This window comes from Pisolithus orientalis (genome assembly GCF_024613125.1).
Source record: "Pisolithus orientalis strain OTSU chromosome Unknown F5J12scaffold_5, whole genome shotgun sequence".
In the NCBI taxonomy this organism is placed as follows: Eukaryota; Fungi; Basidiomycota; class Agaricomycetes; order Boletales; family Pisolithaceae; genus Pisolithus; species Pisolithus orientalis.
Window position 1 is genome coordinate 186,422 of NW_026260786.1, and position 26,773 is coordinate 213,194.

The 26,773-nt window shown below is 46.5% G+C and overlaps 6 protein-coding genes across 6 annotated transcripts; 3 read left to right on the forward strand and 3 right to left on the reverse strand.

Moving 5' to 3' along the window:
- Window positions 1–12,929: 12,929 nt before the first annotated feature.
- On the reverse strand, window positions 12,930–13,606 carry F5J12DRAFT_715391 (uncharacterized protein; the record flags this gene model as incomplete). Its single annotated transcript, XM_051740949.1, has 4 exons — window positions 12,930–13,127; window positions 13,173–13,382; window positions 13,438–13,523; window positions 13,576–13,606. 4 exons carry the CDS (start codon window positions 13,604–13,606, stop codon window positions 12,930–12,932), a joined length of 525 nt encoding a protein of 174 aa, XP_051602912.1.
- A 60-nt stretch (window positions 13,607–13,666) lies between these two features.
- On the forward strand, window positions 13,667–17,007 carry F5J12DRAFT_809145 (Cys/Met metabolism PLP-dependent enzyme-domain-containing protein). The gene is made up of 9 exons (XM_051744733.1): window positions 13,667–13,977; window positions 14,025–14,521; window positions 14,573–14,925; window positions 14,981–15,290; window positions 15,348–15,510; window positions 15,562–15,718; window positions 15,807–16,350; window positions 16,406–16,559; window positions 16,612–17,007. Exons 1-9 carry the CDS (start codon window positions 13,728–13,730, stop codon window positions 16,881–16,883), a joined length of 2,700 nt encoding a protein of 899 aa, XP_051602913.1. The 5' UTR covers window positions 13,667–13,727; the 3' UTR covers window positions 16,884–17,007.
- A 226-nt stretch (window positions 17,008–17,233) lies between these two features.
- Window positions 17,234–19,272, forward strand: F5J12DRAFT_889485 (P-loop containing nucleoside triphosphate hydrolase protein; the record flags this gene model as incomplete). Its single annotated transcript, XM_051747334.1, has 10 exons — window positions 17,234–17,387; window positions 17,443–17,588; window positions 17,645–17,761; window positions 17,814–17,884; window positions 17,932–18,040; window positions 18,096–18,488; window positions 18,546–18,799; window positions 18,853–19,018; window positions 19,071–19,175; window positions 19,234–19,272. 10 exons carry the CDS (start codon window positions 17,234–17,236, stop codon window positions 19,270–19,272), a joined length of 1,554 nt encoding a protein of 517 aa, XP_051602914.1.
- Window positions 19,273–19,614: 342 nt separating this feature from the next.
- On the reverse strand, window positions 19,615–19,948 carry F5J12DRAFT_889486 (uncharacterized protein; the record flags this gene model as incomplete). Its single annotated transcript, XM_051747335.1, has 2 exons — window positions 19,615–19,672; window positions 19,737–19,948. The coding sequence occupies 2 exons, from the start codon at window positions 19,946–19,948 to the stop codon at window positions 19,615–19,617; spliced, it is 270 nt and encodes an 89-aa protein (XP_051602915.1).
- Window positions 19,949–23,028: 3,080 nt separating this feature from the next.
- F5J12DRAFT_809200 (serine carboxypeptidase S28-domain-containing protein) lies at window positions 23,029–25,988 on the reverse strand. The gene is made up of 12 exons (XM_051744734.1): window positions 25,096–25,988; window positions 25,007–25,049; window positions 24,823–24,937; window positions 24,694–24,772; window positions 24,437–24,639; window positions 24,178–24,387; window positions 24,078–24,122; window positions 23,922–24,023; window positions 23,787–23,867; window positions 23,620–23,734; window positions 23,454–23,540; window positions 23,029–23,389 (listed from the first exon to the last, which is right to left on the reverse strand). Exons 1-12 carry the CDS (start codon window positions 25,592–25,594, stop codon window positions 23,265–23,267), a joined length of 1,704 nt encoding a protein of 567 aa, XP_051602916.1. The 5' UTR covers window positions 25,595–25,988; the 3' UTR covers window positions 23,029–23,264.
- On the forward strand, window positions 25,805–26,667 carry F5J12DRAFT_780465 (uncharacterized protein; the record flags this gene model as incomplete). The annotated part of the gene is made up of 4 exons (XM_051742477.1): window positions 25,805–26,013; window positions 26,158–26,242; window positions 26,263–26,484; window positions 26,542–26,667. The coding sequence occupies 4 exons, from the start codon at window positions 25,805–25,807 to the stop codon at window positions 26,665–26,667; spliced, it is 642 nt and encodes a 213-aa protein (XP_051602917.1).
- Window positions 26,668–26,773: the final 106 nt, after the last annotated feature.

Sequence of the window (26,773 nt, forward strand, 5' to 3'; positions counted from 1 at the left end):
GCAGCAATAGACAAGAGGATATTGACAGGAGCTTGCTCCCAAGATTGGGACATAGAATGGACAAGGATGAGGGCTTTCATTTTATTGTTGAGATCTGTGCCCTGGCCTTGTATAGTGGCCATAATCATGGTAATTTCAGAAATTTTAACCATGATATCGATTTCATCTTGTCCCACTTCTTCTTTGAAGTGTCCTGTCCATCAATGGACATAGCAGCCATCAGATCACAGTAGAGGGTAATAATACCCTGAGTGTGGATGTCTGAGATCTTCCAGGGTTCCTGATGTGCTGCATTCATGGGCATTGGTTTAGCACCAGAAACAATATCCATAATGCCAAGAGTCTGCATGTATGTGTTATGCTTGACTGAAGTCAAGATGTAGGGAGAGCTCAAACACAGACTATGGTTTCTACTGAGCAAACAGCTGCAGTAACCTCTGTAAACAACAGAGGATTTGGGGCAATGCCAGTAAGAGTGGTCCTGGTTAGGGACACTGAGGGTGAAGTTCTGAGAATGCTGCATATGATTGAGCAGCTCAAGTCTGGGTTTCCAGGACTTGAGCCAACAGGCTAAATACTGTACAGGGAACAGACCATGAGGCATCTGCATGTAATGAGGTAACTATGCCATTGGTTGGACAATGGCAACACACATTCTATGCATGTAATGAGAAGATAATGCTAGTGGTGGAAATAGAGAGCCATCAGATCAACAAGAAGATGGCTCGAAAAGGAAAGATAGTCCAACAGATCAAACACAAGGTAAATGTGAGGAGAAAGGAGAAAACAGGGGTGAAATGTAACATTACCCCCCTGTTAAGCCTTGAAGTCTCTGACTTCAATTTACTCTCTGTAAGGTTCTCTGGTCATATTGCTGATGGCAGAGTCATCAAAGTTGAAGCTATTATCATATAAATCATCATCCTTACTCCTGATGAGGGTATGATCATCTACCACTCCAGGAGTGGAAATTCTTTCTTGTAAGGCACAATGAGGGCGCAACAATGGACATTGGGCTTGATTATGTACAGGATGAGTGGTACAGCAAAGAGGACATTCATAAAGTCCACAGTTGACATGAATATGTCCAAGGCGGTGGCAGACATAGCATGTTTGATGATAGCAGGGGTCAGAAGGAGTAAGAGGACAATCAGCCTCAGTCATGGCATTTAAGATGGGGGATGGGGGACAGGGGTAGCTGGGCAAGGGTTTTGACAATGTTCAGAGTATAGTCAAGCTCAGCTCTGGAGACACCAAAGGCAGTCTCAGGGTCTACTTCAGATGGAGAGTCATGAGACTCACAGGGTTGTGGGTTAGCACCAGACAAACAGCAAGTGTGAGGTTGATCAGCTCTTCTAAGAGAGTGAGACAAGTGGGAGGAATGGGAGGATGACAGTGATGATGCTGGAGGAGAGGATGACATGGAGGAAACTGGAGGAGAGGTTGCAGTTGAAGGCCTTCTAGATCCAGGAGGGGGGGGAGCAATCAATGTAGGATACTGATGGACATTGTAAACAAGATCTGCTCCTCCTAAAACATCAAAAAGTCGAAGGAGCAGGGGAACCTGCTCATAGGCAATCTCATTGAGGATGGTGTGGGTGGGGGACAGAAGAGGGTTCTGTTGGTTTACATATCTGGACAGTTCTTCAAGCCAAAGGGCTTGGATGGTAGTATGGTAGATGATGTCAAGAAGAGAGTTCTCATCGACCTCATGATAGGCCATACTGATGATGGTGGAGTCAGCAATGAAGAGTTGGTAAGAAGTGATCATCTGATCACTGGCAGGTTGTCACTGGTGACAGGTGAATGGAGTGTGGTGGTGAGAGGGTTTGCGAGGGTAAGTGTAGCAATGAGGAGGCATTTCAACAGAGAGTTTTCTGATAGTACAAGTAGTTTGTCAAGTGGGTTGTCTCTGAGGGGGGAAGTCCTTAGGGAACCATTTCTTATATGTGGAGAGCATATCATCCGCATGTTCAAGGTGCGTTTCTTTTTGCCATGAGTTCTCAGAAGAAGGATAACCCTTCCATTTGATTAAAAAGGTGTATCCTCAGCCAGATCTTTTATGGCCAACTATTGCCTCTACTTTGTACTCTTCTTCTTCATCAATCAAATCAGGGGGTGGAGCTGGAAAGTTCAGTCTGTGGACATTGTTTTTGTAATAGGGAAACAAGAGAGAAGTGTGGAAGACATTATGTACCTTCCATCATGTGGGAATCGTGAGGCAATAGGTGATTGGAGACAGGACTTCAGAAATGACAAAGGGTCCTTCTCATTTAGGAGCAATCTTTTTGGTTTCGTAGGAACACTTTAAGTTCCATGCCTTGAGCCAGACCTTATCTCCTTTCTGGAATGGGGAGAAGGGTTGTGACAAGCAGTTTTTCATTACATTTCTGGCCAGATCATGTGCTGCTAGGGCTTCCTCTCTAGCCTTTCAGAGTTCATTGAGTCTAGACTTGGCAGTGGGAAGGTGGGTTTCCACAATAAGGGACAGAAGTGGTTTCAGTTCATACCCATACATGAGGTAGAAGGGAGATTGACATGTGACAGAGTGGGGACAGTGATTATGTGTGAACTCTGCCATGGGGAGGTTGTCCACCCGTGAGGTGGGATTGTTCTGGCAAAAGATTCAGAGATAGGTTTCTACCTCCTGGTTAACACATTCCGTTTCCCCATCAGTTTGAGGGTGATATGCTGTTGACAAGGCAAGGGAATACCCAAGAAGGGAAGTGAGTTCTTTTGAGAAGGCAGAGGCAAACTGGGGTCCTCTATCAGAAATAATCTTGTCATACAGCCCAAAGTGGGAGTAGACTTTCTTGAAAAAGAGGGTTGCAATATCCACAGCAGAGGCAGTTTTCTTTGTGGGTGTTAAAATTACCCCCTTTGTAAGCCCATGGTCTACCATGACCAGAAGAGAGTCATAACCTTTCAAAAGGGGAAGGTTGGTGACCAGATCACAGGAGATCTGTTGGAAAGGGCATGTTGAGGTCAAGGGTATGGGCATGAGGGGTGGTGTCATTGGGTGGTGTCACACACCAAAGGTGTTTGGTGAGGTGGACATGGATGTAGCTGATGAATGGAGGTGAAGACCATAGCCCTCATGCAAAGAAGGACAGCCAGCAATGTCGGCAGTCATCCCTTGCACAAGAACAGGTTGTCAATGCCAAAGAAAAAGGAGGAGGCAAGTTAAGCGCCAATAAAGTTCTTAAGCGCCCGTGTATGGCATTCCGGTTTTTGACATATCTCCACCAGTTCTGCAGACACCGAAACCATTCCCACACTCGCTTGTAGTGCTCAGCCATGCAATCCTGCCTTCCAAGATTGGAAAGGATTTGCACACTCCACACGTTTCTACAGCACTCCCTCCAAAAGATGCTCATTTTGCTAATTCTTCTGATATGGCTGCCTCCACATCAGTCATTTCGCTTGTCCCCTTTGCTAGGGACCATGGCTACATATATCTACCAGGAGTTCCTACCAGCTTCCGTCCTGAAGCGTCCTGGTACATCCCACCCTCATCTGCCCCCTCTCAGCCCATCCAGCTTGGACAGTGTGTTCTTTTTGTCAGTATGACCTCCAGGAGGACATTCTTTGGTCGCCTCAGGTCTGTCATTCGCTTGGAAAGGTCTTATGTGGTCATTTCAGTCTCTCCAGTCCAAGAAGCATATGGATCCTTCCTCCCTGCCACCTGCAACGTCTTCATACCAGTCTCATCCATCATTCTTCCAAAATTGCGACAGCTACAGTACAATCTACTGTTCTCCACTCTCCCTGATTGCATCCATGACGAGTATGATGCACATCTTGCCTCCTTGTTGCAAGATACAGCAGAAGACGCTCCCCCTTCATCCTCTCTTCCAACAGAGCCTCATTCATGAAGTTTTTATTTGCTTCACTGAGAGAATGGTTTGGGGGGGAAAGTTGCAATCCCCTATGCTCCTGTCACCCCACAGACCCCCAAAGCTTGACCCCTGTTGACATCTGACTCACCCTGTCCGCTTTTGGATGTACTGTATCAGCATCAGATCAGCACTGCCTCTCTGTCATCCCACTTTGGCCTAGAAGTGATCTCTTCGAGATGTGACATGCACAGCCTCCCCCTAATGCGATTCCAGTGCACTTTCCCAGTTCTTGACATTGCTTGACTCATACTGTGACATTCTGACAGTCTTTGACTCACCTATTGCCAATACTTACCAATCTTTTGACTTTGCTTACTGATTCTTCGCTTTTTGGCTTACTTATCCTTACCAATGCTTACCAATGCTTTCCAAGATGATTACCCATTGCTTACATTCCTTACTCATCAGTTACCAATCACTTACCAAGTGTTTGCACCTTGTTTTCCATAGGCAACACCCCTGTACTGTATATAAGTCACTGTACTTAGGTAGCAAAAAAAGAAGACATCAGAGAGCCCCTCTTGCTCGCAATTTATCATCTCTCAGTAAACCATTCATCAGCTTCGATAGTTGAGACTTTATTAAGGGTCTAGCTATCATCTACTTTGCTTATCATCATCTATCATCCATATACTTCACTCCAAGCCCTCCCTGAGCTCAGTACAGCTTAGGACATTGAATTAAGTCACCATCCATCCTTCTGTAGGCTGACAGCAGTCTACCCTATCGCTTTCTATCACATTCTTGCTCCCTCTTCATCAGAAGCACCCCCAACCCTCAGCACTCATCTTTGAGTGTTGTAGCTCGCAAAAACCCTCCCAAAGAACAGGTTCTACCATCTAGGTACTGCATAGGCACACCACCACTCGCTTTCATTGTCTTTTGTGTTGGTTTTGGTTGGTTTTCACCACTGAACCTCACTTTGACTCACAGTGGGTGTTCACCTTGTTTTGCTGGCATATAGCACAGCCTTCAACATACTTGCAGACAAAGGAAGCAAGTCTGGGCCACCAGAACTCAGATGAGACAAGTTGTCGAGTTTTCAGAACACTGGGGTGTCCTGCAGAAGGGTGATCATGGTGATTGGACACCACAGTGTGGTGGAGGGATGGGTCATCTGGGATGTAAATCTGATGCTTGTAGAGTAGCACTCCATTGTCAAAGTGCCAATCAGAGAGATGGGACTTGAACAGGAGTGGCATATTGACATTTTCTATGGCACAAAGTGCTGTTTGGACTATGGGGTCCTTCATAGAAGAGGCAGCCACCTTGTCAGTGAGATTTGTGTCAAAAAGATTGACAAACAGTGTCTGTGGAAGGAGGGTTACTCCTTTATTGTCTTCATCATCATCAGGAATATGGTCAGGTCATTGGGACAGTGCATCAGGGGCAGCCAGGTCTTTTCCTGGGACATGTTCAAGTTGCAGATCGAAGTCTGCAAGGTCAAGCAGCCAGCATGCCTGGCAACGGTTCAAGTTCTGGGGTGCCTTAAAGTAGGTCAAGTTCTTGTGGTCAGTGAACACCTTGACCAGAAATGGGGAGCCATGGAGATAGTGTCTCCAAGCTTTCAATCCTCAAATAACCCCTAACAGTTCCCTGTCATAGATGTTTTAATTTCTTTCAGCAGGGTTAAACAACTGGGAGAGGAAGGTGCAAGGTTGCCATTGGCCATTTGAATCTTCCTGGAGGAGAACACCTCCAGTTGCATACTTGGATGCATCCGTGGTTATAGCATATGGCCAGGAAGTGTCAGGCATTTGGAGGGTCAGTTGTGCCATAAAGACTCGCCTTAGGGTCTTGAACACGTTCTGGCATTTCTTTGACCAATTCCAAGTGACCATTTTCTTGGTAAGGTCAATTAGAGGTTGGGCAATGTCCAAGTAGTACAGGACAAATCTTCTATAGAAATTTGCAAACCCTAAAAAGGACTGCACATCCTTGACCTTTTTTGGGGCCAGCCATTTGGTGATGCCTTGAACCTTGACAGGATCCATGGCAATGGTATTTTCTTTAATGATCATCCCAAGGTATTCAACCTTGGTCAGATCAAAATGACACTTCTCTAACTTGAGAGGAAGTGACAACTCCTTCATTTGTTCAAGGACTTGACGAGTCCTTTGTTTGTGTTCTTCAGGGTTGGTAGAGAAAATGAGATCATCCATATAGACAATCAACCATCCTTCAGTGATCATGTCTCGGAATGAGTCATTCATGAAGTGTTGGAAGGTGGCTGGGGAGTTACACAGCCCAAAGAACATGACAGTTGGTTTGAAAAGCCCCTTGTGCATAATGAATGTGGCTTTCCATTGGTCTCCTTCTTTGATATGGACATTGTTATAGCCTGATCATACATCCATCTTTGTGAAAATAGATGCTCCCTTTAGTTTATTGATGAGATCTGAAATGAGGGGAAGGGGGTAGGCATCCTTCATGGTATTCTTGTTCAGATATTGGTAGTCTTGGCAGGGACAGAGGGAGCCATCTTTCTTTCCTACAAAGAAGAAGGGGGTGGCTTGTGGAGACTTCAACAGGCAGATTTTTCCTTCACAAAGGTTTTCTTCAATGAATTTTTCTGCAGACTCTCTTTCAGAGGGAGAGAGCAGATATGCTTTAGCCACCTTGGGGGTGAAGTCCTCAACAAGGTTGATAGCATGATCATAAGGTCATGATGGAGGAAGGACTCCATCAGAAGGTTTCTCGAAAACTGAAGCAAATTCTTTGTAATCTTCAGGAAGGATGGGTTTTGGTTTCTTCTTGTGCTCTTCCTGGGCCAACTCAGTGGCTGTGGTGATCTTTCAAAGAAGACTATTGTTCGGGTTAATCTTCTTTGTTTCTTCTACAAGTTTTCCAACTGACATCACAAAGTGTGCATGGATGGTTTCATCTTCAGGTTCTTTGTAATCCATAAACTTGTTTATCCCTTTCTTCTCAGTTGGGGACATGAGGTTTATGGTGGGTTCTTCAATTGCAATAGAAGAGATATTGCATTTCAGTTCTTTAGACCTGTCAGTCTTTTCATCAATGGAGAGGGTTCCCATTCTCCAGTCAATGACAGGGTTGTTTTCTTGAAGCCAGGGGAGACCCAGGATGACATTTTCCATTCCACAATTGATGACATGGAAGAAGGTTTGGTGGACGACTCCTTCAACCTTGAAATAGAGGGTGGTGGAAAACAGGATCTTTCCCTTGGAGTTTTGAGTTCCATCTGTGTTTTTTGCAAGGATGGGTTCAGCAAGTCATTCGGTAGGGATCTGATGCTTTTGCACAAATCCCCAATCAATACAAGATATTTCTGCACTGGAATTGACCAGTGCAGTGGTTTTGACAACTTTCTCAGTTCTTTCTGATGCATAGAGGGAGATCAGAATTTGCATAGCATGATATGGAGTAGAAGATACTAGTACAGGCACAACAGAAATAGAACTGTCCTTGGTTTTGGGAACTTCTGGCATCAATGCAGAGTTCCCATTTAAAAACCCTTTCCAAGTGCTCTAGCCATGTTTACCAGAGCAACAGATGGTCCAGCAACTTTTTCTTCATCGTCACTTTCTTCAACCTCCACAATTTTGCAGATTTTCTTCACTTTTTTCTGGGGAATCTTCCCTTATTCAGGACATTCTCAAGAGAGATGCCTTTTGTTTCCACAACCAAAACACCTTCCTTCCTTGATGTGACAGTCTCTTTCTTCTTTGGAGAGTCTCACTCCATCCACATCCATAGTGTTTGGATCTTTTTCTTCAGTGAGGTTGTTCTTGGGGTAGAATGTCCTCTTTTCTTTCTTTCCAGAAAGCTCATTTACTTTCCTCCACTTCACATTGAACTTTTGTGCTTGGGTGTACCACTCAGTAATTTTAGTGGGAGTGGTTTCCATCATATGGATCTGGTTTGCAATGAAGGGTTTGAGTCCTTGTGAGAAGAACTCAATCAAAGTGACATCTTCCATGATGGTTGAGTCAGCAGCAGTGGTTCTAAAATCAGTGATATACTGCTCCACTGATTCTTTCTGTTTCATGGTACACAATTTGGTAGTGGCAGCACCAGCAGTGTTGGAGGAGGTGAAGAAGCTTTTAAAGTCTTTTGTAAAATCAGCAAAGGTGCCAAAACTTGGGGGGTTCTTTTCCAGAGAAGACTTCTGGAAGGTAGCTGCCCAGGAACAGGCAACACCTTTCTTCATATATGACAGGGCATAGACAACCTTTTTTGTGTCACTGTCATAAATTTCTTCATTTACTAAAAGATAGGTCTGTATGGAGTACAGCCAACTCATAGCATTCTTTTGGTTGCCATCAAAATCAGACAGGGAACCAATCTTCAATTCAGTGGCTTTGGTGGCAATAGCACTGACTGTTGCCTTCAACAACGAACCAGACATCGTAATCTGTGGTAGGGGCAGGGGTGTAGGGAAAGCGGTGGTGGGCACTGGTGGGATGGGAGTACCAAGTGTAGCAAGGGACTGAGTAAAGAGGTTCAAGAGGATACCAGAGGTAAATCCTCTATCCAGTTGTTCAGGTTCATTGGAAGAGGTGTTGGTGACAGTGCTCTCCTGTCCTTCATCAGATGACAATTCTTCACAAGTGGGTTGCAACAGCACCCAACATTGATTATTTTGGGGGTTTGTGGTGGTGCACTAAACAGTAACTGGTTCAGCCAAAGGCTGGTAGACTTGAGCTTTTGTTATGCTTGACCAAAGTCAAGATGTAGGGAGAGCTCAAATGCAGACTATGGTTTCTACTGAGCAAACAGCTGCAGTAACCTCTGTAAATGACAGAGGATTTGGGGCAACACTGGTAAGAGTGGTCCTGGTTAGGGACACTGAGGGCAGAACACTGCATATGATTGAGCAGCTCAAGTCTGGGTTTCCAGGACTTGAGCCAACAGGCTAAATACTGTACAGGGAATGGACCATGAGGTGTCTGCATGTAACAAGGTAACTATGCCATTGGTTGGACAATGGTGACACACATTCTATGCATGTAATGAGAAGATAATGCTAGTGGTGGAAATAGAGAGCTGTTGGATCAATGAGAAGACAGCTCAAAAAGGAAAGATAGTCCAACAGATCAAACACAAGGTAAATGCAAGGAGAAAAGAGAAAACAGGGGTGAAATGTAACAGTATGCTTTCATAAGAACTGACCATGAGGCATAGTTGAGGCCATTAAGTTTCAGAATTTGTTTGGAAAAGCCTTCAGACATCTATTAGAAGTCCATGAGAAAATGTTTGTAAAGGAACAATTTCTCAGGATGAGTCTTTAAATCGAGAGGATTTAGAAGATGATTGGCCAAGCATTTTGGTCTGCAAGCAATGGCTCAAGCAAATTGAGACTTGTGGTTATGATGAGGTTTAGGAATGTGTGGTTGTGGATTTTGCCAAGTTTTAATGATAGGAATACCTCTCTCAGCAAATCTCCTTGCAGGGATGCAAGAGTTGTTGCACTCAAGTAGGTCAAAGTCTAAGGGACCAAAATAATGGTACCCAAAGAAAGACCACTTGCAATCATGCATTGGATTATCATCCATAAATCCCAAGTAAGGATTTGCACAACTGTATGGTATAGGAAAATATTCATATAGGTGGAAACCAGGACATTGAGATCTAGTTAATATTTCAAAGACATTATATGATTCATCAATGATGCAACCATCAGTTCCCTCATGGTACTGGCCTCTGGATGCATATAGTATGTCCATTGTACTGGGGAGAGAATAATTGTGCCCTAATGGCATGAGACTGGTGAGCTCTTTCAAGAGCATTGGAAGGTGGTCGAGTGCATTGCAGTTCTGTGAGGTAGTTGAAAGGACTATTCTGAATGGAACATTTGAGATCCCTATAAATGTCCTCCATTGAGGGCCAGCAAGTGAATTCTCTGTGACTGGCTCCATTAATCCATCCAAGATGTCAGTTAGTTGTCACATATCTGATGAGGGTACCCATATCTCCTTGCATCTTAAGTTGCCTGGTAAAGGCAAAGAGTCCACTATCGAATGCATCTCCACCCCTTTGTCTTTCATGGAACCACCTTGGGACACAACAGATGTTGGTGGTGCCATCAGCCCAAACTCCTCAGAAATGGCATTCAAGATATTCATACCAAACCCAAAGAGGCAGGATGAGCCTGCAGAAGTTTCCTTTGGTGTAGAGAGGATGGGCATTGTAAATGATATAGACAAAGGTGTCATGAGTGATAGTGGTTGCAGGGATGGTGAAGAGCATAGGATCTTCATAAGTAACTGAAGGTAGATTGCAACCATTAAAATGAGCAATTGCAGAAGGAGAAGAAGAATGGGTAAGCTTTGGAACGAAATTGGTGAAGTAACCATGATATGCAACATGGATGCTGGGACAGTAGAAGGGAGATTTGAAACTAGGGAAACTCAGCATGAGCTCCCAGGAGGTCTTGACAACAGAGAGTGGGACCAGGTAAGTAGCCAGGTTCAGCTTCTTGAAGAATGCAACTGACAATGGAACAGCCTCCCTCCAAGAAGCACAGTCTCTAATGTACATCATCTCCATATATTCTATGATCTCTTTCACTGCATACTTTCTCCATCTTGCACCCTCATACATTCCATCCTGGTGTTCAGCAACTTGGAGTTCAGTGCATTTGGCAACAATGAGAGACATTCTTTTTAAGACAGACATTAGTTCCTGTAATGACAGTGTAGGGGACAAATGAGTTATCAAAGGAGATCAAACTTGGCAAGGTCATATCCAACCACAAGAATGGGCTCTGGATTGAGTAACCCATTGAGCTCCACAACCTCCTCAGGAGCAGGAGTGGGAGCACAATGGGGAAGAGCTGGGTCTGCTGGGCCCTCCTCAGTGTATGGTGGTATAGGATCTAAGTCAGGCTCAAAGTCAACATTGGGAAGGTGAAAATGTAAGTAATGAGGCAGCAGCAGAGGAAGCATACATCTGGTGGCAATTAAGGTGTGAATCTCAATGACAGGAACAAGTTGTCTCTGTTGGAGATGCCACCAAGTAGAGAGACCTAGGAAACATCATCCAGAATGCAGTAGAACTGATAAACAGTCTATGCAAGTCACTTGGTCCAAAAGCTCCGTAGTACACTAATAAAAAGGACTGATAACAGCCCACAAGAAGTGACAAAACAGAGGTAACTACCACCCAACCTGCACATCTAGGCCTACTCAATCCATAGTGATGTACCTGTCAGCAGTGATCAAACTATGCAAACCAAGTAAATAGCACAATGCCTAGAAGGCAGGGCTCATAACCTATTGTGCAGAGGCACAGGACAGGGTGAAGAGCAAAGACAAGAACACTTGCCTTATCAGTTAGTTGAAGCAGTAGATTTGAGGAAGTCTTGTTGTTGTCTTGTTAGATGAAAGAACAGTAGATTGCTTGATGGGGAGTAAGGCAGAAATCTCCAAGTTTATATACATGTAGCTGCATGCATGGACCAGTAACATATAAGGAAGGAGCTACAGTAAAACTACCATATAGAGAATGGAATAGCAGAGAATGCTATGGAATATGACATATTATATGACATCATAGTGGAGCAGATGATAAAGCATGTCACATGACACACACATGTATCAAAACATGTAAGTCTAGAGTCAGAACTATTAAGATATTTCCAACATCCATGTCCATTCTGACCTGAGATTGCTGCAAGTCACTTGTCATGATTCAAGTAGGGGTGTGAAATGAACCCCAATAAGTCAGCTGCACCACATAAGAGCAGTGTTTCCCAATCTAGTTGGCCTGGCTCTTTCAGTCTGGCAAAAACTCAGGGGACAAAACAACTTTCAGACCTGGACCAGGATGTGTCCAGGAATAATGCATAATAACATCAGACCAGCATCTGGTACTGTGAAAAATCCAATGATAGAAAGAAACCATTATGCATTATGATCAAGTGTACTATGTGTAGTTAGGATCCTACTATGACTTGTATGCAGCACATGTTATGTATTAGAACTACATTGTAGCATATGTATTTGGTTCATTACACAATGACATCCACCAAAGCCTGGGCTTGGGGGCTTTGCTTGGCTCAGCCTGGGGCTTGAGGCCAGGCTGAGCAAAATACTGTTAAGAATGCATTCCAGAGTTATGGTAGCCTCTCAGAGTTTTTCCCAGAGGGCTTGGAGTTTCTTCCTGACCCTCAGAATTAAATTCTGATGTCACCATGCTTAGTAATTATGGTACTATAAACTTGCCATACCATTATTTTCCACCTCAGTCACTACTTCATGCACTGAGGTGAGCATACCTACACTTGCATTCATTTACTTGGTACTGACATAGTGTAGATACTCATAACTTCATTAGGTACTAATATAGTCACTACTTCATGCACTGAGATACTCATAACTTCATTAAATACCATTCACATGGATGACCTGATTTATGCTTGAGGGTATAATAGTCTTTGGATTTAGCATAGCATTCAAAGATGCACTTGACCATGGTCCAGTAAATCCCAAGCTTTTTGGCAACAGTAGTGCTAGACAGCCAATGGCCTTGTCTCAACAGATCTGAACCTTCCTGATTGGACTAGTATACTTTGTCATGGAAAGGCAGTAGAGTTGAAAATGCAGAAGTGAAGCAAAATTTCATAATACCTTCCCTCAAACCAAAAAAGAAATGCACAGCACTTTTTGATCTTTGCAGTACAGAATATCACAAAAAAAACATGATACAAAAATCAGCCTCAGTTGACTGACAAGATGCCAGGCAACACATTGCAGTAATTGTACAGGTATATAATGTCATGTTACAGGAGCTATGGATCAAATGTGTGAAAAATTGAGAGTATGCATTACTCTTTTGGGACACTGTATGTGTGGTGGACAGACATACCAACTGAATTCCAGAGATCACCCGATGCCTTGGGTAATTCGACACTACCGACTGGAAGGTGCAATGAGGAAAGCCCAGTAATAACACCCGATCGACCTGGGACGAACCACTAATAAACGGTGGCAGCCAGAGTCCAGATGCAAGCATGTCACCTGTTACTGCCATGCTAAATGCAGAAAGCGCACCATGGTCGGTGCTCTATATAACCCTTCGTTCGCAGCGCGTTTCGTCGTGTACTTGACCACAGTTCATGTCACAATACGGCATGGCACATTTTTTGCACTTGTATGCACCTTTATAGCCGCATACGGAGCACAGAAGGCGCACTGGATAGGGCGAAGGTGGAGCGGTAGCTGTAAGGTATGATGGTACTGTAGAGGGAAGGGTGGAAATTCCCTGCAATGTGTCAATGTAGGTCCAGGAAGCGTGGGCGGCACTCACACTTTCATCGACCAGCGCGGCCAATCCCTTCCTGTACAATACGGCAGTCCTGACATTCATACTGGACTTCTTCTTAGGTTTGGAGTTGCCAAACGTGCGTTTGTCTGATATGACCATCTGACGGGCACGGAATTTCGACTTCGAGTTTGTAGAAGACTCTGGTTCGGAATCAGGATCGTTGAGGGTGACTGAAGCACTGTAATTTGTACGCTTGATAGTTGCCACTCAATGCGCGCGCGATGTGACTGGAGGGTATGGAACCAACCTCGAGTTCCTCAAGGTGCCTCTTCGTGCGTTTCGTGAGGACTTCCGGATCGAGTACCTGCTTTGCGACATTAACCTGTCTGGTCGCTGGATTTCTTTGAGCCAAGTTTCAGTGTATACATTTATTGCTCCGATTTACCTTGTTCCCTTGCCTTCTTGTGTGGCGGCATCGCTTCAAGTAACGTAGCCACAGCCATCACGTTTCCAGTGGAAGAGCACGCCATTCGAGTCACGTGGCGATCGGTAAGCGATTTAACCTTAGTCCAGCTCATCATCGACTCATCTTCAACGATGACGAGCAAACTGCCGTTCGAAATTGCCACTACGAGCGTAGGGGACCTACCTACTCCAGAACCGGACTCGCCTTATCGACCCCGCCGGCCATACCGATTTTCTACGCTCTGCGCAACGGTGGAGAACCCAGGTCTAAAAGATCAATACGGGTCATCGTCAGTGCCAATATACCAGACAGCAACGTTCAAGGGTATTGGTGGGGAATATGACTATTCTAGAAGTGGGAACCCCACTAGGAGTCATTTAGGTACGTGCAAATGACATTGTCTCTACCAAAGTGTTCAATTCGCACAGAGCACCACATTGCTAAGATTTCTTCTGCTGCTCATGGCTTCGCGGTGTCATCCGGGATGGCAGCATTGGACACCATCCTGCGGCTGTTGAAACCCGGAGATGCAATCGTTGCTGGCGACGACTTATACGGCGGTACCAATCGTCTCCTTGCTTACCTCCGTACCCACGCTGGAATCACCGTGCATCACGCCGACACCACTAAGCCTGATACCCTTATTCCACTACTGAAAACGGAGAACAATGTTGCAATGGTTCTCCTCGAATCGCCTACTAACCCCCTGCTCAAAATTGTTGACATTGCAACCATCGCGAAGGAGGTAAAGGAACGGGTTCCGGCCGCACTTGTAGTGGTAGATAATACGATGATGAGCCCATTTCTACAAAGGCCACTCGAACATGGCGCAGACATTGTGTACGACAGCGCAACCAAGTATCTCAGCGGTCACCACGATCTCATGGCCGGTATCATTACCTGTAACAGGGATGATGTTGCAAAAGTAAGTTTTATCCCCGAGCACGGTTAATTTGCTAGACGTACATCCCCTTAGCAAATAGCGTTTATCATTAACGCTACTGGAAATGGACTCACACCTTTTGACTCCTTCCTTCTCCTGCGTGGATCCAAAACGCTAGCTATTCGTTTAAACCAACAATCTTCCACTTCCATGCTCGTTGCTCGCTACCTCCATTCACTCGGCTTCCCTACATTTTATCCCGGTTTACCTGACCATCCCAATAGAGAAATGCATGAACGCATTTCCAGTGGTTACGGCGCTGTCCTCAGCTTCGCGACTGGAAGTAGAGATATCAGCGAGCGCATCGTTGCTGCAACCAGATTGTGGTCCGTCAGTGTCAGTTTCGGATGTGTGAATTCCCTCATTAGCATGCCTTGTGCTATGTCGTGAGTCTGGGTTGGCTTCGTGATTCCTCTCCCTTAACTCGACTTCGAATCCTAGGCACGCCTCTATACCACCTGCGACTCGTGCTGCGCGGGGGCTTCCAGAAGACTTAATCCGCCTTTGCGTTGGCATTGAAGACTCCGCAGATCTCCTCGACGACCTAGAACGCGCCTTGATCGACGCAGGAGCTATCCGAAGAACAGCTGCCGGCCTTGTGCGTGTACAGACGTCGATCGGAGAGGCTGTCCAGAAACTGGCAGAAAAGGAAGCAGCGAAGGACGAGATTCCGCCGCATGAAAAGCCGTGGGTAGTATCTGCCCCTGGCAAGGTTATCCTGTTCGGAGAGCATGCAGTTGTTTATGGAGTCGTAAGTTCCCGCCTTTTTGCTTTTCAGCTCCTGTAGAGATCACTGTCCTTGTTTCAGCCTGCCCTAGCAGCCTCATTGTCCCTGCGGTGTTATGCTATTTCTACCCCAAGAGCAGACGATACCCTTGGCGTTCACTTCCTTGATATTGACGTCGGCCAACCTGATGGCTTCAAATATGAATGGGACTTGTCAGAATTACCCTGGGATGCTGTTCCTTCTCGTAAGTCGGGATCGTTCGTTTATGTGACATTTCGATTACCATTGGTCGCAGAACCTTCATCAGGGGAGGGAGAGGTTGCATTAAATCACCAATTTCTTGACACAATAACATCCCAAGTTCTTACTGACATCTCGAACGCACACGCGCGCCAGGCAAGCCTGGCGTTTTTGTATTTGTATATGGTTCTTGCGGCCCACTCGGGTCAAAGGTGTGCACTTTTTCTTTGAACATGGCTCCGAGTCGGTTGGGCTGGGCTTGATGTGAAAGTCCATGATTGCTAATCATCCATATGGCAGGCCCGCACTTACTCTCGCAGCCCGAGCCACACTTCCTGTAGGCGCTGGGCTTGGGTCCTCAGCATCCTTTTCTGTGTGCACTTCTACATCTCTCTTGTTTGTATTCGGACGTATCCGCGTCCCTTCGCAATCCTTGCCAGTCACGCCCAGTACCTCATCCGCGTCATCATCCTCTTCAGCACCAACTTCTAAGCTTCCAGATACCCTTGCGCAGTGCGTAAATAGATATGCATTCCTTTTGGAAAAGATCCTGCACGGGACACCGAGTGGCGTGGATAACTCGGTTGCGGTATTTGGTGGTGGTCTCCAATACACAAAGGGCCAAGGGGGAGGACTAGAAGCCATTGATGGATTCAAAGCTTTGCGATTCTTGTTAACAGACACACGCGTCCCTCGGAATACGCGCTCTCTTGTCGCTGGTGTTGCTGAGCGTCTGGCCAAGGATCCTAACGGAGTGGGTGCAATCCTCGAGCAAATTAGGGAAGTTGTTGGGCGTGCTAGGCGTACCCTTGGCGAGGAAGGGGATGGAACTGCGGTGCTCGCCGTGAGAACCGTGTTTCAGCAGTGACCTCACGCGTGGTACTAATTTGTTCATTTAGGATCTCATCGATGAAAATCATGCACACTTGGTCGACCTTGGCGTCTCACACCCCAGCCTAGAGGATGTGCGAGATGTGACTAGGACATATGGGCTCGCCACAAAGTTGACCGGTGCAGGAGGCGGCGGGTGTGCGGTCACGCTTGTGCCGGATGGTGAGTTCCTCATTTCAGCTCTCACCGAAAATGCGGCTTGATTGGCTTTTAGACTTCTCTGAGTCGTCTCTCTCATCGGTAATAACCACCCTTCGAGAGAAGGGATATGTCCCGTACCTTACCCAGGTCGGAGGTCCTGGACTCGGAGTACTCGTTTCCCAGGGGTCGTTTGCACTTCCCATGACTCCCCCCGAGCCACCCGCCTGTGGAATTGAGAACAGTGATGGGCTAAGCGAGGGGGCGCTGACAGGCCTGTTCGCGCAACAGTCCAAACCGGAGTTGGGTTCCTGGATCGATAGCCTAGGCAATTGGGCTTTTGTCTGAGGGAAAGGTCACCAAACACCAGTCGATCGATTGAGCTTGATAGCGATCGTCGTCGGGACCGTAGTGGACTTTTATTGTCTATCATTTCGCAATATGAAAATTCCGAGGTATCGTTCTGTTGTTGCCCTTTTGTCTTCGATGCGAAAGCCAACAATATCGGGTGCCTCAAGAGTCAACGACGGCATTCTCGGCTCTTGCTCAGGCTGAATGGTTGCACTGAGTTGGATGTTGAGCGAACAGTGTGATCTGCATCGTGGAAGGAAAGAAAACGATCGCATGCTTGTGCGTCACGTGATGAAGATATGTGTCGATGCTGGAAGGTGAAGAAACAAGTCCCAGTAGTACTTGCAATGCAAGGGGTTGACAACGCGCTGTTGCAGGCTGAAGTTATCGATCCAGCAACCGTCGTTCCCATATTACCAACTGGAGAAGATGAACGAACTGGGCTAAGCGAAAGGACAAGGAAGCGACTGTTGGACTTGGGAATACGCGAATTGTTTGCAGGTCAGGGACTTAGTTGTCGCCTTCGGCATGACCATGGCTGACAGCTACATTGCAGTACAAACAGCCTTCATTCCTTTCATTGTCCACCAGAATTTCGGTACGTCTCCGCTGTGCGAGACATTAAGCTATCCACGGGATGTGTGTGTCTCTGCACCAACGGGGAGCGGTAAAACTTTGGCCTACGTACTCCCTGTCATCGAGGTCATTGCACTTGTAAATTTCAGTCTCCCCGTAACTCTGATGTCAGCAGTACATAGGTGTTGTCAAGCCGGATCGTCACCCGCCTCCGTGCTCTTGTTGTACTTCCCACTCGCGATTTGGTCACCCAGGTAAAGGAGACATTCGAAGCTGTTGGTAAAGGACGTGGCCTAAAGGTACAAATCGCTGTATCATCCGTACGAGTGGAGTGCTCCTAACGAAAATTAGATAGGAACTGCAACGGGTCAACATTCATTTAGTCACGAACAAGCCCAGCTCGTTGAAGACGTCTCGACTTCGTAGGCATTCCACGGTGTTGTTGTGTCATGACTTGAATGATCTGCAGGATGAAGGGTGGTTCTAGCAAGGTAGACATCTTGATATGCACTCCCGGCCGACTCATGGATCATCTTAACGGGACACTTAATTTCACCCTCCAACACCTGCGATTCCTGGTGAGAAGCGGAGCAAACTCAAAGAGAACCTTTTTTGAAACAGCATTTTTTTCAGGTAATCGACGAGGCGGATCGTTTGCTGGCGCAATCCTTTCAGGATTGGTTAGTTCAAGTACTGGCAGCCTGTGGACCGCGACGGCGCTCCAGCGACAAGTTACCTACAACTTCCCCATTACATGACTCAAACCTTCTACCAATCTGCGACTCGCTGTCACCAGCATTGCTGCAGACGTATGTTGATTATCACACGGACGTAGACGAGTTCAAAGAGACTTCGTGCCAAAAACTCCTTTTTTCCGCGACGCTCACACAGGACCCTGGCAGACTTGCCTCGCTTGACCTGCGGAATCCCAAGTATTTCATTGTTCAGAGTCGAGCAGAAGGGGAAGACAGGTCTGATCCTTTGGACGTCATCTCCGAAAGGTTTACTATGCCTGCCACACTAACGGTAAGCGGAGTCACGAACGCCGCGGTATGTACAGTTTTGATCCGCATCACACTACAGGAACACATGGTCATTTGCGACCCGTCTGTAAAGCCTCTTATACTTCTCCACCTTATCTACAATCTCTCGATCCGCAGCGCGCTGGTATTCACCAAGTCATCTGAGTCGACCTCGCGTCTGGTTCGCTTGGTCGGGTTCTTCGAGGATGCGAGCACCGATCGCGAACATGTTGTTATTTGTGCATACTCGAGTGACCTGCCGACCGGAGAGCGCAAGAGAATTTTGGAGAAGTTCAAAGCCCAGGAGATCCATATGTAGGTTTTTTAAAAGAAATGTCTGAGAAGGCTGTACTCACTTTTCTCGTTAGATTAGTGTGCTCGGATTTGATATCGCGGGGGGCCGACATCAGCCACGTCTCACACGTGATTAGCTATGACGCACCCGTCGATATGCGAAAGTATGTTCACCGAGTGGGTCGCACTGCTCGCGCCGGGAGGACTGGGGATGCATGGACACTTGTCGAAGAACAAGAGGTGTCATGCTGTTTATATAATTTGGAGGCAGAAGCTAATCATTCTTTTCTAGGCACGTTACTTCAAGGGAATGCTGCGCGAACACTCCCATCTGGAGAGGGTAAAACGAATAAAAATTCCTCAGAAGGAGACGGAAGGGCATTCTGCAGCATATCAGGTTCGCAAATCGTTATTTTGTTGTTGTCATATATTGGAGTGATTGACCTTCTTTCTAGATCGCGCTTCAAAAGCTGAAGGAGGCGTATGCCCGCTGACTTAGTAATCTCCAGGTACTGAGTAGTTCAACTTGTTTCTGGGTTGCGACGATCAACATGGCTGAGTTGGATTCGACTTGGACAGTGTATTGGATCAAGGGTAAGTCGATCGACGGGATCTTTCCGCTACGCATGTAGTACATTTGCAAGTCCAACGCGAGTTACAAGAATCACACATTCACATTCGATTCTGATACATCATGAAAGAAAACGGGATATGGAAGGACATCGAACAAGGTACGTAGATGAGCAATGCACCTCGATGATCTATGTCCGATGGATTCAAGAAGAGAACTTTTTCCCCCCTTCTTTTCTTTTTTATCTTCGTGCAAGAGAATACTTTCAGAATTCAAGTTGATGCGATGAAGCTCCAAAAATCAAAGATTCTTCGTCAGATACACTGGTGGTTCACCGCAGAATATCAGCGTACATTTTCCCCTTAGTCGCGAACCGGCAAGTTATACACAGTCCCACCCAATTGATGGGTCGTGTTGATGGCATCGTCGACGTCCTTGTCGTTGGGCAGCGCGTACCAGTCACCAATCAGATTCCCACCGTATCCTTTCAAGGACTTGTCGAACTTGGTCTTGTAGTCCTCGCTGGTGAAAGTAGACATCTGGCGACGGCCATTGTCGTTAACGCTGAAGTAGGCGACGAGATAGGGGTTGATTGACATGCTAGAGAAGGGGATTGTTAGACCCCCAGACAGAAAATTTGTCAAGAGATGTGCTCCTACATGATGGTTGTTGTTGTGGTTGAGTGAACTGAAGGTAAAAGAGCGAGAGTTGGGATGCTTTTATACGTTAGCCACGATCCGTCCGATACTGATTAGTATCGTCCCCCTTCGACTAACCGTTCCGTAAGTCAAGCATATGGAAACCTACTTATGGCGTTGCGCCGAGGCGGTCAAGCGTGATTCCATCTTCGAGAGTCGAAAATACGGAGGCTCACTTAAGCCGTTGTGCCGGAGCGGTCTAAGTGTGACTTCATTTTCAAGAGCCGAGAACACATAAGTTTATGGCGTTGCGCTGGGGCGGTCAAGTATGACTTCATCTTCGAGAGTCGAGACCACGGAAGCTTATGGCGTTGCGCTGGGGCGATCAAGTGTGATTCCATCTGTCGAGAGTCGAGATACTCACTTGGAACATTGCCAAAATATGGTGCGCTCGAAGATTTGAATGCACCGCAATTAATATGCAGCTGGAGCGTTGCGTGGGGCGGACAGGTGTGATTTCATCTTCGAGAGTCCAAAATACGAAAGTATACTTATGATACACTGCCAGGCTCGAATTCGAAAGTACCGGATACACAAACTGAAAAGTGCATCATGGAGAGCAGTCAGGTGCCATGCCATCTTTGAGTTGAGACTAAGAGTCCGTACAGTATGTTCGCATAGTCTCGCTACACAGTTGCTTGCCGGCTTTGGTATTTTACTTTGTTTGTGATCCTGGCAAGCCACCGCTCTGCCATGCTGCAGAGTTTGTATTTTGAACTGCTCTGACGATGATGGATAGTGAACCCCTGGAACCCCTCCTACTGATTATTGCAGCACTAGTGACGCTCGTCAGTGAGTCTTGCCTCAAGCTAGTGACTGAAGATATGCCCTCTGATAAGGATTGAGCCAACTGGACTGAGGAAGAGAAAGGGGCCCTTGTTGCTTTCCTTGTTGATGAGAAAATCGCTGGCAAGATGGGTGATGGGTTGTTCAAGTCTGCCACTTGGAGTGTGGCCACTGCCCACATAAACAAGAAATTCCTGAAACAAAAAGGTGTGATGAAGACCTCTGATATGTGCAGAGGGAAGCTCAGTAATGTGAGTATCCTGTTCCCTCCCCAGCACCTGTGTAGCCTCATTGATCATTATTGGTACAGCTCAAATCCATACTGAGGGATATCAACTTATGGTGAGGTCATTCTGGAAAGCATTGGGATAATGAAAATGGGGTGAATATTATCTCTGAGAGTGAGGAAAGCGACTTCAAGGAGTGGTTAGTGGTATGTGTCCATCATCTTGGGTCCATCGCTTGACATCGATAACATCCATTGACAGGGCCAACCCAGGAATGCTATGCACCAGTTTAAAAATGTCAGTTGGCCCCTGCTTACAGTGATGGAGTTGCTGTTTCCAAATGACCAAGCCCATGGTATGTGTGCCTACCATCCTACAACTTCTGTGGCATTCATATCTGGTGCCAGTGGTCCTGGCCTCTCCATAAACACATCTAGCCATACCTCCAGTGATCTGGTGATGACCCCATCCATGTCCTCCACCACTTTACAGTTCGTTACTCCTCAGGTTGGAAGCTCTGCCAGCATCATTGAAGATGATGCAATCGATCAAATGTCCGTCGACAAGGTAGCTCCTGCTAACAGAATGAACGTGCAGTCCCAGCTATTTTCAACACAATTTAATCCACCCATGCTGACTCTTGCTTCCCCTACAATGTTACTTAGCTCATATCCCCCCTCAACTACCAGCTCTATGCCATCAAGTAGGAAGCATACACATGTGGACGCCAACCCTGCTTCACCCTCTGCTGAAATTCCATTGGCACAAGCTGTGCTCCAGTCACTCTCTATCAAGGACGATGCAGAACACTCTTCAAAGAAGTCAAAGAAGAGCAAAGAAACATCCACACCTGCTTTACTCGTCAGTGTACAGGGTTCCCTTTCACACCTTGGGTCTGTTATCAGTTCATTGTCTGCAGTTGCCACACAGCAAAGGCATACTGAGCATATGCATGCCACCATGGAGATGCTCACATGGCGAGATGACAACCTTCCCCTGTTAGCTAAGATGGCCCTGATGGAAGCGTTCCATATGGATGGGGGGGCGATCAATTTATACCTCATGTTGGATGATAAAACCCTTCATAGAAACTGGATTCAGACTTGTCTTCATAACCAGAAACTCATTCCAGATGACCTTGTGTTGTAGTACCTCCATCATGTTTGTATCCCTGCTTGCAATTTATCTGACCTGGTGTTTTGTTATGCAAAGAATGATCCAGAGATATTCATTTAGAAAGTGAGAAAAGTGTACATAAAACAATCTCTACGATCAAGTTTGCCCTCACTTCCACAGATACTCCTGGTAGTCGTGCCACATTGCCTCAGCAATAGAATCACACAATGCCCTGGCTGATAATTCTTGAGGGTCATCGTCTCCCTCATCATCCCCTGATAGCACGCTTTCTTCTTGCTCGGTGTCGCCAACTTCCCCAGTACCCCCATCACCTCCACTATCCCCCTCCAGCATTTCTCCATCAGCATCTGGATCCTGTTGTGACATAATTAAATTGTGGATAACACATAGGGCAACAGGAATAAGTGCCTGGATCTCGATAGGATATTCTTGAGGGAGAAGAAGAATTTGGAAACGATGCTTGATGACACCAAAGATTCATTTGACAACATTCCATACAGACGAGTGATGCAAATTGAAAAGCTCTTCTTTGTTTTCAGGCCTGTAAAACAGGAAGTAAATGGATATCAATCACGCAGTAAATGCATACCTTAATGATGCTTGTTGCCACTCTGCCAGGTGATAGTGTGTGTGGTGGTAAGGTACGAGGACTCCTTCTGACAATGGGAAACCAGCATTGCCAAGGAGATACTTTCCTTGGGGAATATCAAGGCTTGATGTGCATGCTTCCTGGAAAATTCATGCATCTGTAGCCAAACCCTCCCAGCCAGTCAATACATAAGTGAAATTCATGCCAAAATCACAGGCAAACATGCAATTCTGGGACATGGTGCCCTTTCAGTTGCAGTATGCAGCACGGTCATGAAGTGGCAGGGAAGCAGGAATATGACTGCCATCAATGGCACCAATTGCATCCTTGAAGTACAGCCAGAACCTATGACTCCACATGATTTTTGGGTGGACAGTAGTAGTTGAAGAGCTTGTCTAAGGGTGCTCGGAGGGCCTTTGTATTCAACGATCGAAATTCAGTTGCAAAGACCGCTCAGCAACCAGCATCATATGTGTATCTACACTTCAAAATCTTCCAACCACTCCAAGACAAAATTAATTATCTCGTAGTGAATCTTCTGGATTTCAAGAGGTTCATCTGTGATATTGCGGAGACCATTCTCGTCGTAGTGGTGCACTCCACCTTGTCATAAACATTCGTTAGCGACCCAAGGCGTCATTACACGGCGAGACTAATAGACAGATACCTGGTATGAGCTTAAACGGTCTGAGAATAGTATCCTCTCTATCATCTGCATGCGTACTGTGTGGCGTGCATGGCTTCCAGGGATCCACTATGGCACGAATAAAAAGAAAAGAAAAGAAATCATTCCATATGAGAAACAAAGGGTCCCAGTCGCACAACAAACTTACCATCCCCATCTATGAAGGCAAGCCTGTCAGTTGCAATTGCAAAATCACCGAGGGCGTTTACGGCTGTGATGTTCGGCAAAGGGGGTACAACGAAGTATTTTCCGGGAGGAAAGGCCTAGTAGGCAACTCTGTCAGGGCACAGATGTTGGTGAGTTTGATCAAACTACCTGCTGGCAGATCTTGCTCGCGTAGTCCATGGTCATCAATTTCGACACAATTCTAGGGTACTCCGGGTCAGGTGGAGCCGTCTGGTGGTAATAAGTTGTTGCTTTATCAGACTTGATGGAAGGGAGCATACGTACGAAAAAATAGCCCCATTCCGTGCAGACCTGAAATGTCCAGAGTCGCCAATCTTGATTAATAGCCGTCTCCATGAATACTGTATCGTTGTACGTTCCAAAACACTGTTGCACAGATACAGTGGAGGAAGTTTTCTAGAAGTCACCAATGTTACTTACTTCCTCCACGGTCATGTCGGCATTAAGGCAGCGTTTGACTAGACCCTGGCTTTCAAGTAAGTATCTGTTACCTCGGTGGATAGCGTTACTAGATGCCCACCTCTCTGATATACTGCGCGTAGTTTAAGATGGAGAAATCAATACGATGTCCACCTGGCAAACTCAAAAGACGGTCCTCGTGACCAACTGGGAGCGCTGAGATGTCAGTTGCACCGAAGATCGGTTTGTTTAGTGTTTCACAAAATTCGTCAAATTTCTGACTGCCCACAGCAGGATCCCAGTTCTTCGCCTGCCAATTACCAAGCGGTGTCTAATGCATATCAGTGACCTCTGTCACCGTCACAGGTGCATCGACTTACCTCAATGACCGACATAAAATCGTCATCATGCTTGAGGTCTTGCAGCCCGAACAGCGCTTTGACATAAGGATTGAGATAAGGAATCTCGAGCAGGACGTCAAGTGTCTTCACAGTATTCTCAATGTGAGCAGTACAGTTTGGGTCAGCAGCTTGGCGGATGACTTCGTAGTACTCCCAGTTGGAAAGGGTAGCATGGGTAACAGCTTCGGAGAACAGTTACGAGCAAGATCAGTACTGTCGAAAAGAGAGGTACATACCGCTGGAAGCGACGGCACCGAAGACAAGCTCAGGATACAATATCTTCATGTGAGCTGATCTGGCACCTGCATAAGAGCCCTGAAACAATAGGTTCGAAGACGCATATATTAGACAGATAAATAACTGACACCATAATATATCCAGGGAACATTTGGTGCAGTGAGGTCCTCATCTATCCCATAAAACTTCACATTTGCCATGAAGTTTGCGGAATCAGCTGTGGCTTGGTCATTGTTAAGCCACCTACAACAACACCATCGACGTGTCAGATGATGCACAGCGACGGCCCTGCACAATAACTTCGTTACCCACCTGAGGTTGTCAGTGCTGAAGTCGGAGACGGGTATTGATTTTCCTGGTGGAGGTTAACCCAGAATTTGCCTTATAGACTTGGTACAGACCATAGTACCGATGCTCAAGTACGACACCCACACCACCAGTAGCCTTCGCCAGCATATCTATAATACCGGTGTCCAAGAATGGGATTCTTTCCTCCCCACTCGTCTCCCCGCCATCGAGGACAATCACAGGTCCACTAGAACCAGAAATATAGTGACGTGTATTAACCCAGTAACGCTGACCAAAAGTCCCAGCGGTGTGGTTATGATGATCAATGGGTTGTATGAAGTACCGCTCTGGGAACTCGACAGGTTTCTGTGACGATGCGGTCGGCGAAGCGGAAAGATCGATGTTACTTGTATCCTGTAAGACGAGCGGGGAAACTGCAGGATGTGCGGCCAACAGTACCCTCTCCCGCGCGTCTAGCCTCCAAAGGTTGATGCTCTGTGGACCGAATCGAAGTTTGGAATTTGCTGCATTGGCAACGGCGAAAACACACGAGATCAAGGCGAACGACGACGCGAAACTAGCTAGCGACTTCATCGTTGTCGCGCCACCCATGTAGCGATTCTGGCTTGACGGCTAATGGAGGCAGTTATAAGCGCCTTGTGTTCGTCACTTTTATAAGCTGTTCGCTTTAAAGGCCTTATTAGTGTCTCCATCAACATTCGACTCTGCGGGCATTCGTGAACTTATCCAAAGGGCGACAAGATCAGGCCTGACGACCTAGTATCTGTATGGGTAATGGGGCACTGAGGGGACTAATAATGGATGGCCCCTGTTGGGGATACGACACAAATAAAAATTCGAAACTCAACCCGCATTCAAATCGATTTCATGCGAAGTGAAGCTGCGACCGCGAAAACAGACGGTGCAGTCACGGCTGAGTCAGGACCCCAGAGAAGTGAAGCTGCGACCGCGAAAACAGACGGTGCGGTCACGGCTGAGTCAGGACGTAAACATATCATCCGAATTGCGTCGTAGGTGCTTGGAACTAATAACGAGATATGCGCGTGAACTCCACCCGATATCCTACTCAAATCTCACTTGGCCATCACAGATACCACTCGTATGTATACCCCTGACTGAAGTGTGCACGGGCGCTAATTAATCCCTACCATCAGTATCGACTCGCATGTATCCCGGAAGCAAGTTTGGGACAAAATACAACAGCAACGTGTTGGTCAGTATCGTGCATCGCCTCTGCTGGTAAGCTATCCTGGTTGTAGTCTTCCCACATATCACTGATGGTGTGTGTTGACGGAGTCGATGTAAGGCAGAATTATACATGCAGCGGTGTTGTCCGTTTAGCCTTCGGCGGTTCGGAGACCGTGAAATGTAATGCTGGTCCATTCTGGATTGGCGGTAGCCTTGGTATTCTTAGCGCACTCGTGGCACTTCTCCTGGTGAAGCCCCTTATGCATGACGGTATGAAAGCCGAAGATAATGCGGTACGTTCTCTCCGTCCTGCTTTACTTCTCTGGGGGTTCTTTTCTCAGTTCCATCAGTGTCCGGGAGAGCATGAACTTGATGCGAGCATTATGCATCCGGCTGAGGAAGGTTACTTGTCCCTGCGTGACCTTACCTTGTCTCCGATAGCTCAGCCCACCACTGCTCACTTTAGTAACACATAGTAGCGGCACAAGTGCCAATCCCTGACTCCCACATAGCCCTTATTGATATTTGGTGATAAAAGCAGGAGTTGATGTGGTGGTAAAATGTCAATCACAAAACGCAGGT

Bases quoted from the DNA above. Each gene is read 5' to 3' on its own strand.
- F5J12DRAFT_809145 (XM_051744733.1), top strand. From the start codon at position 13,728: ATGACGAGCAAACTGCCGTTCGAAATTGCCACTACGAGCGTAGGGGAC. The intron at 14,926-14,980 runs GTGAGTCTGGGT...TTCGAATCCTAG, and splicing joins AGCATGCCTTGTGCTATGTC to GCACGCCTCTATACCACCTG. The intron at 16,351-16,405 runs GTGAGAACCGTG...TTGTTCATTTAG, and splicing joins ATGGAACTGCGGTGCTCGCC to GATCTCATCGATGAAAATCA.
- F5J12DRAFT_809200 (XM_051744734.1), bottom strand. From the start codon at position 25,594: ATGGGTGGCGCGACAACGATGAAGTCGCTAGCTAGTTTCGCGTCGTCG. The intron at 25,050-25,095 runs GTCTGTACCAAG...AACCTCCACCAG, and splicing joins ACTTGAGCATCGGTACTATG to GAAAATCAATACCCGTCTCC. The intron at 24,773-24,822 runs GTCAGTTATTTA...CTATTGTTTCAG, and splicing joins TTCCCTGGATATATTATGGT to GGCTCTTATGCAGGTGCCAG.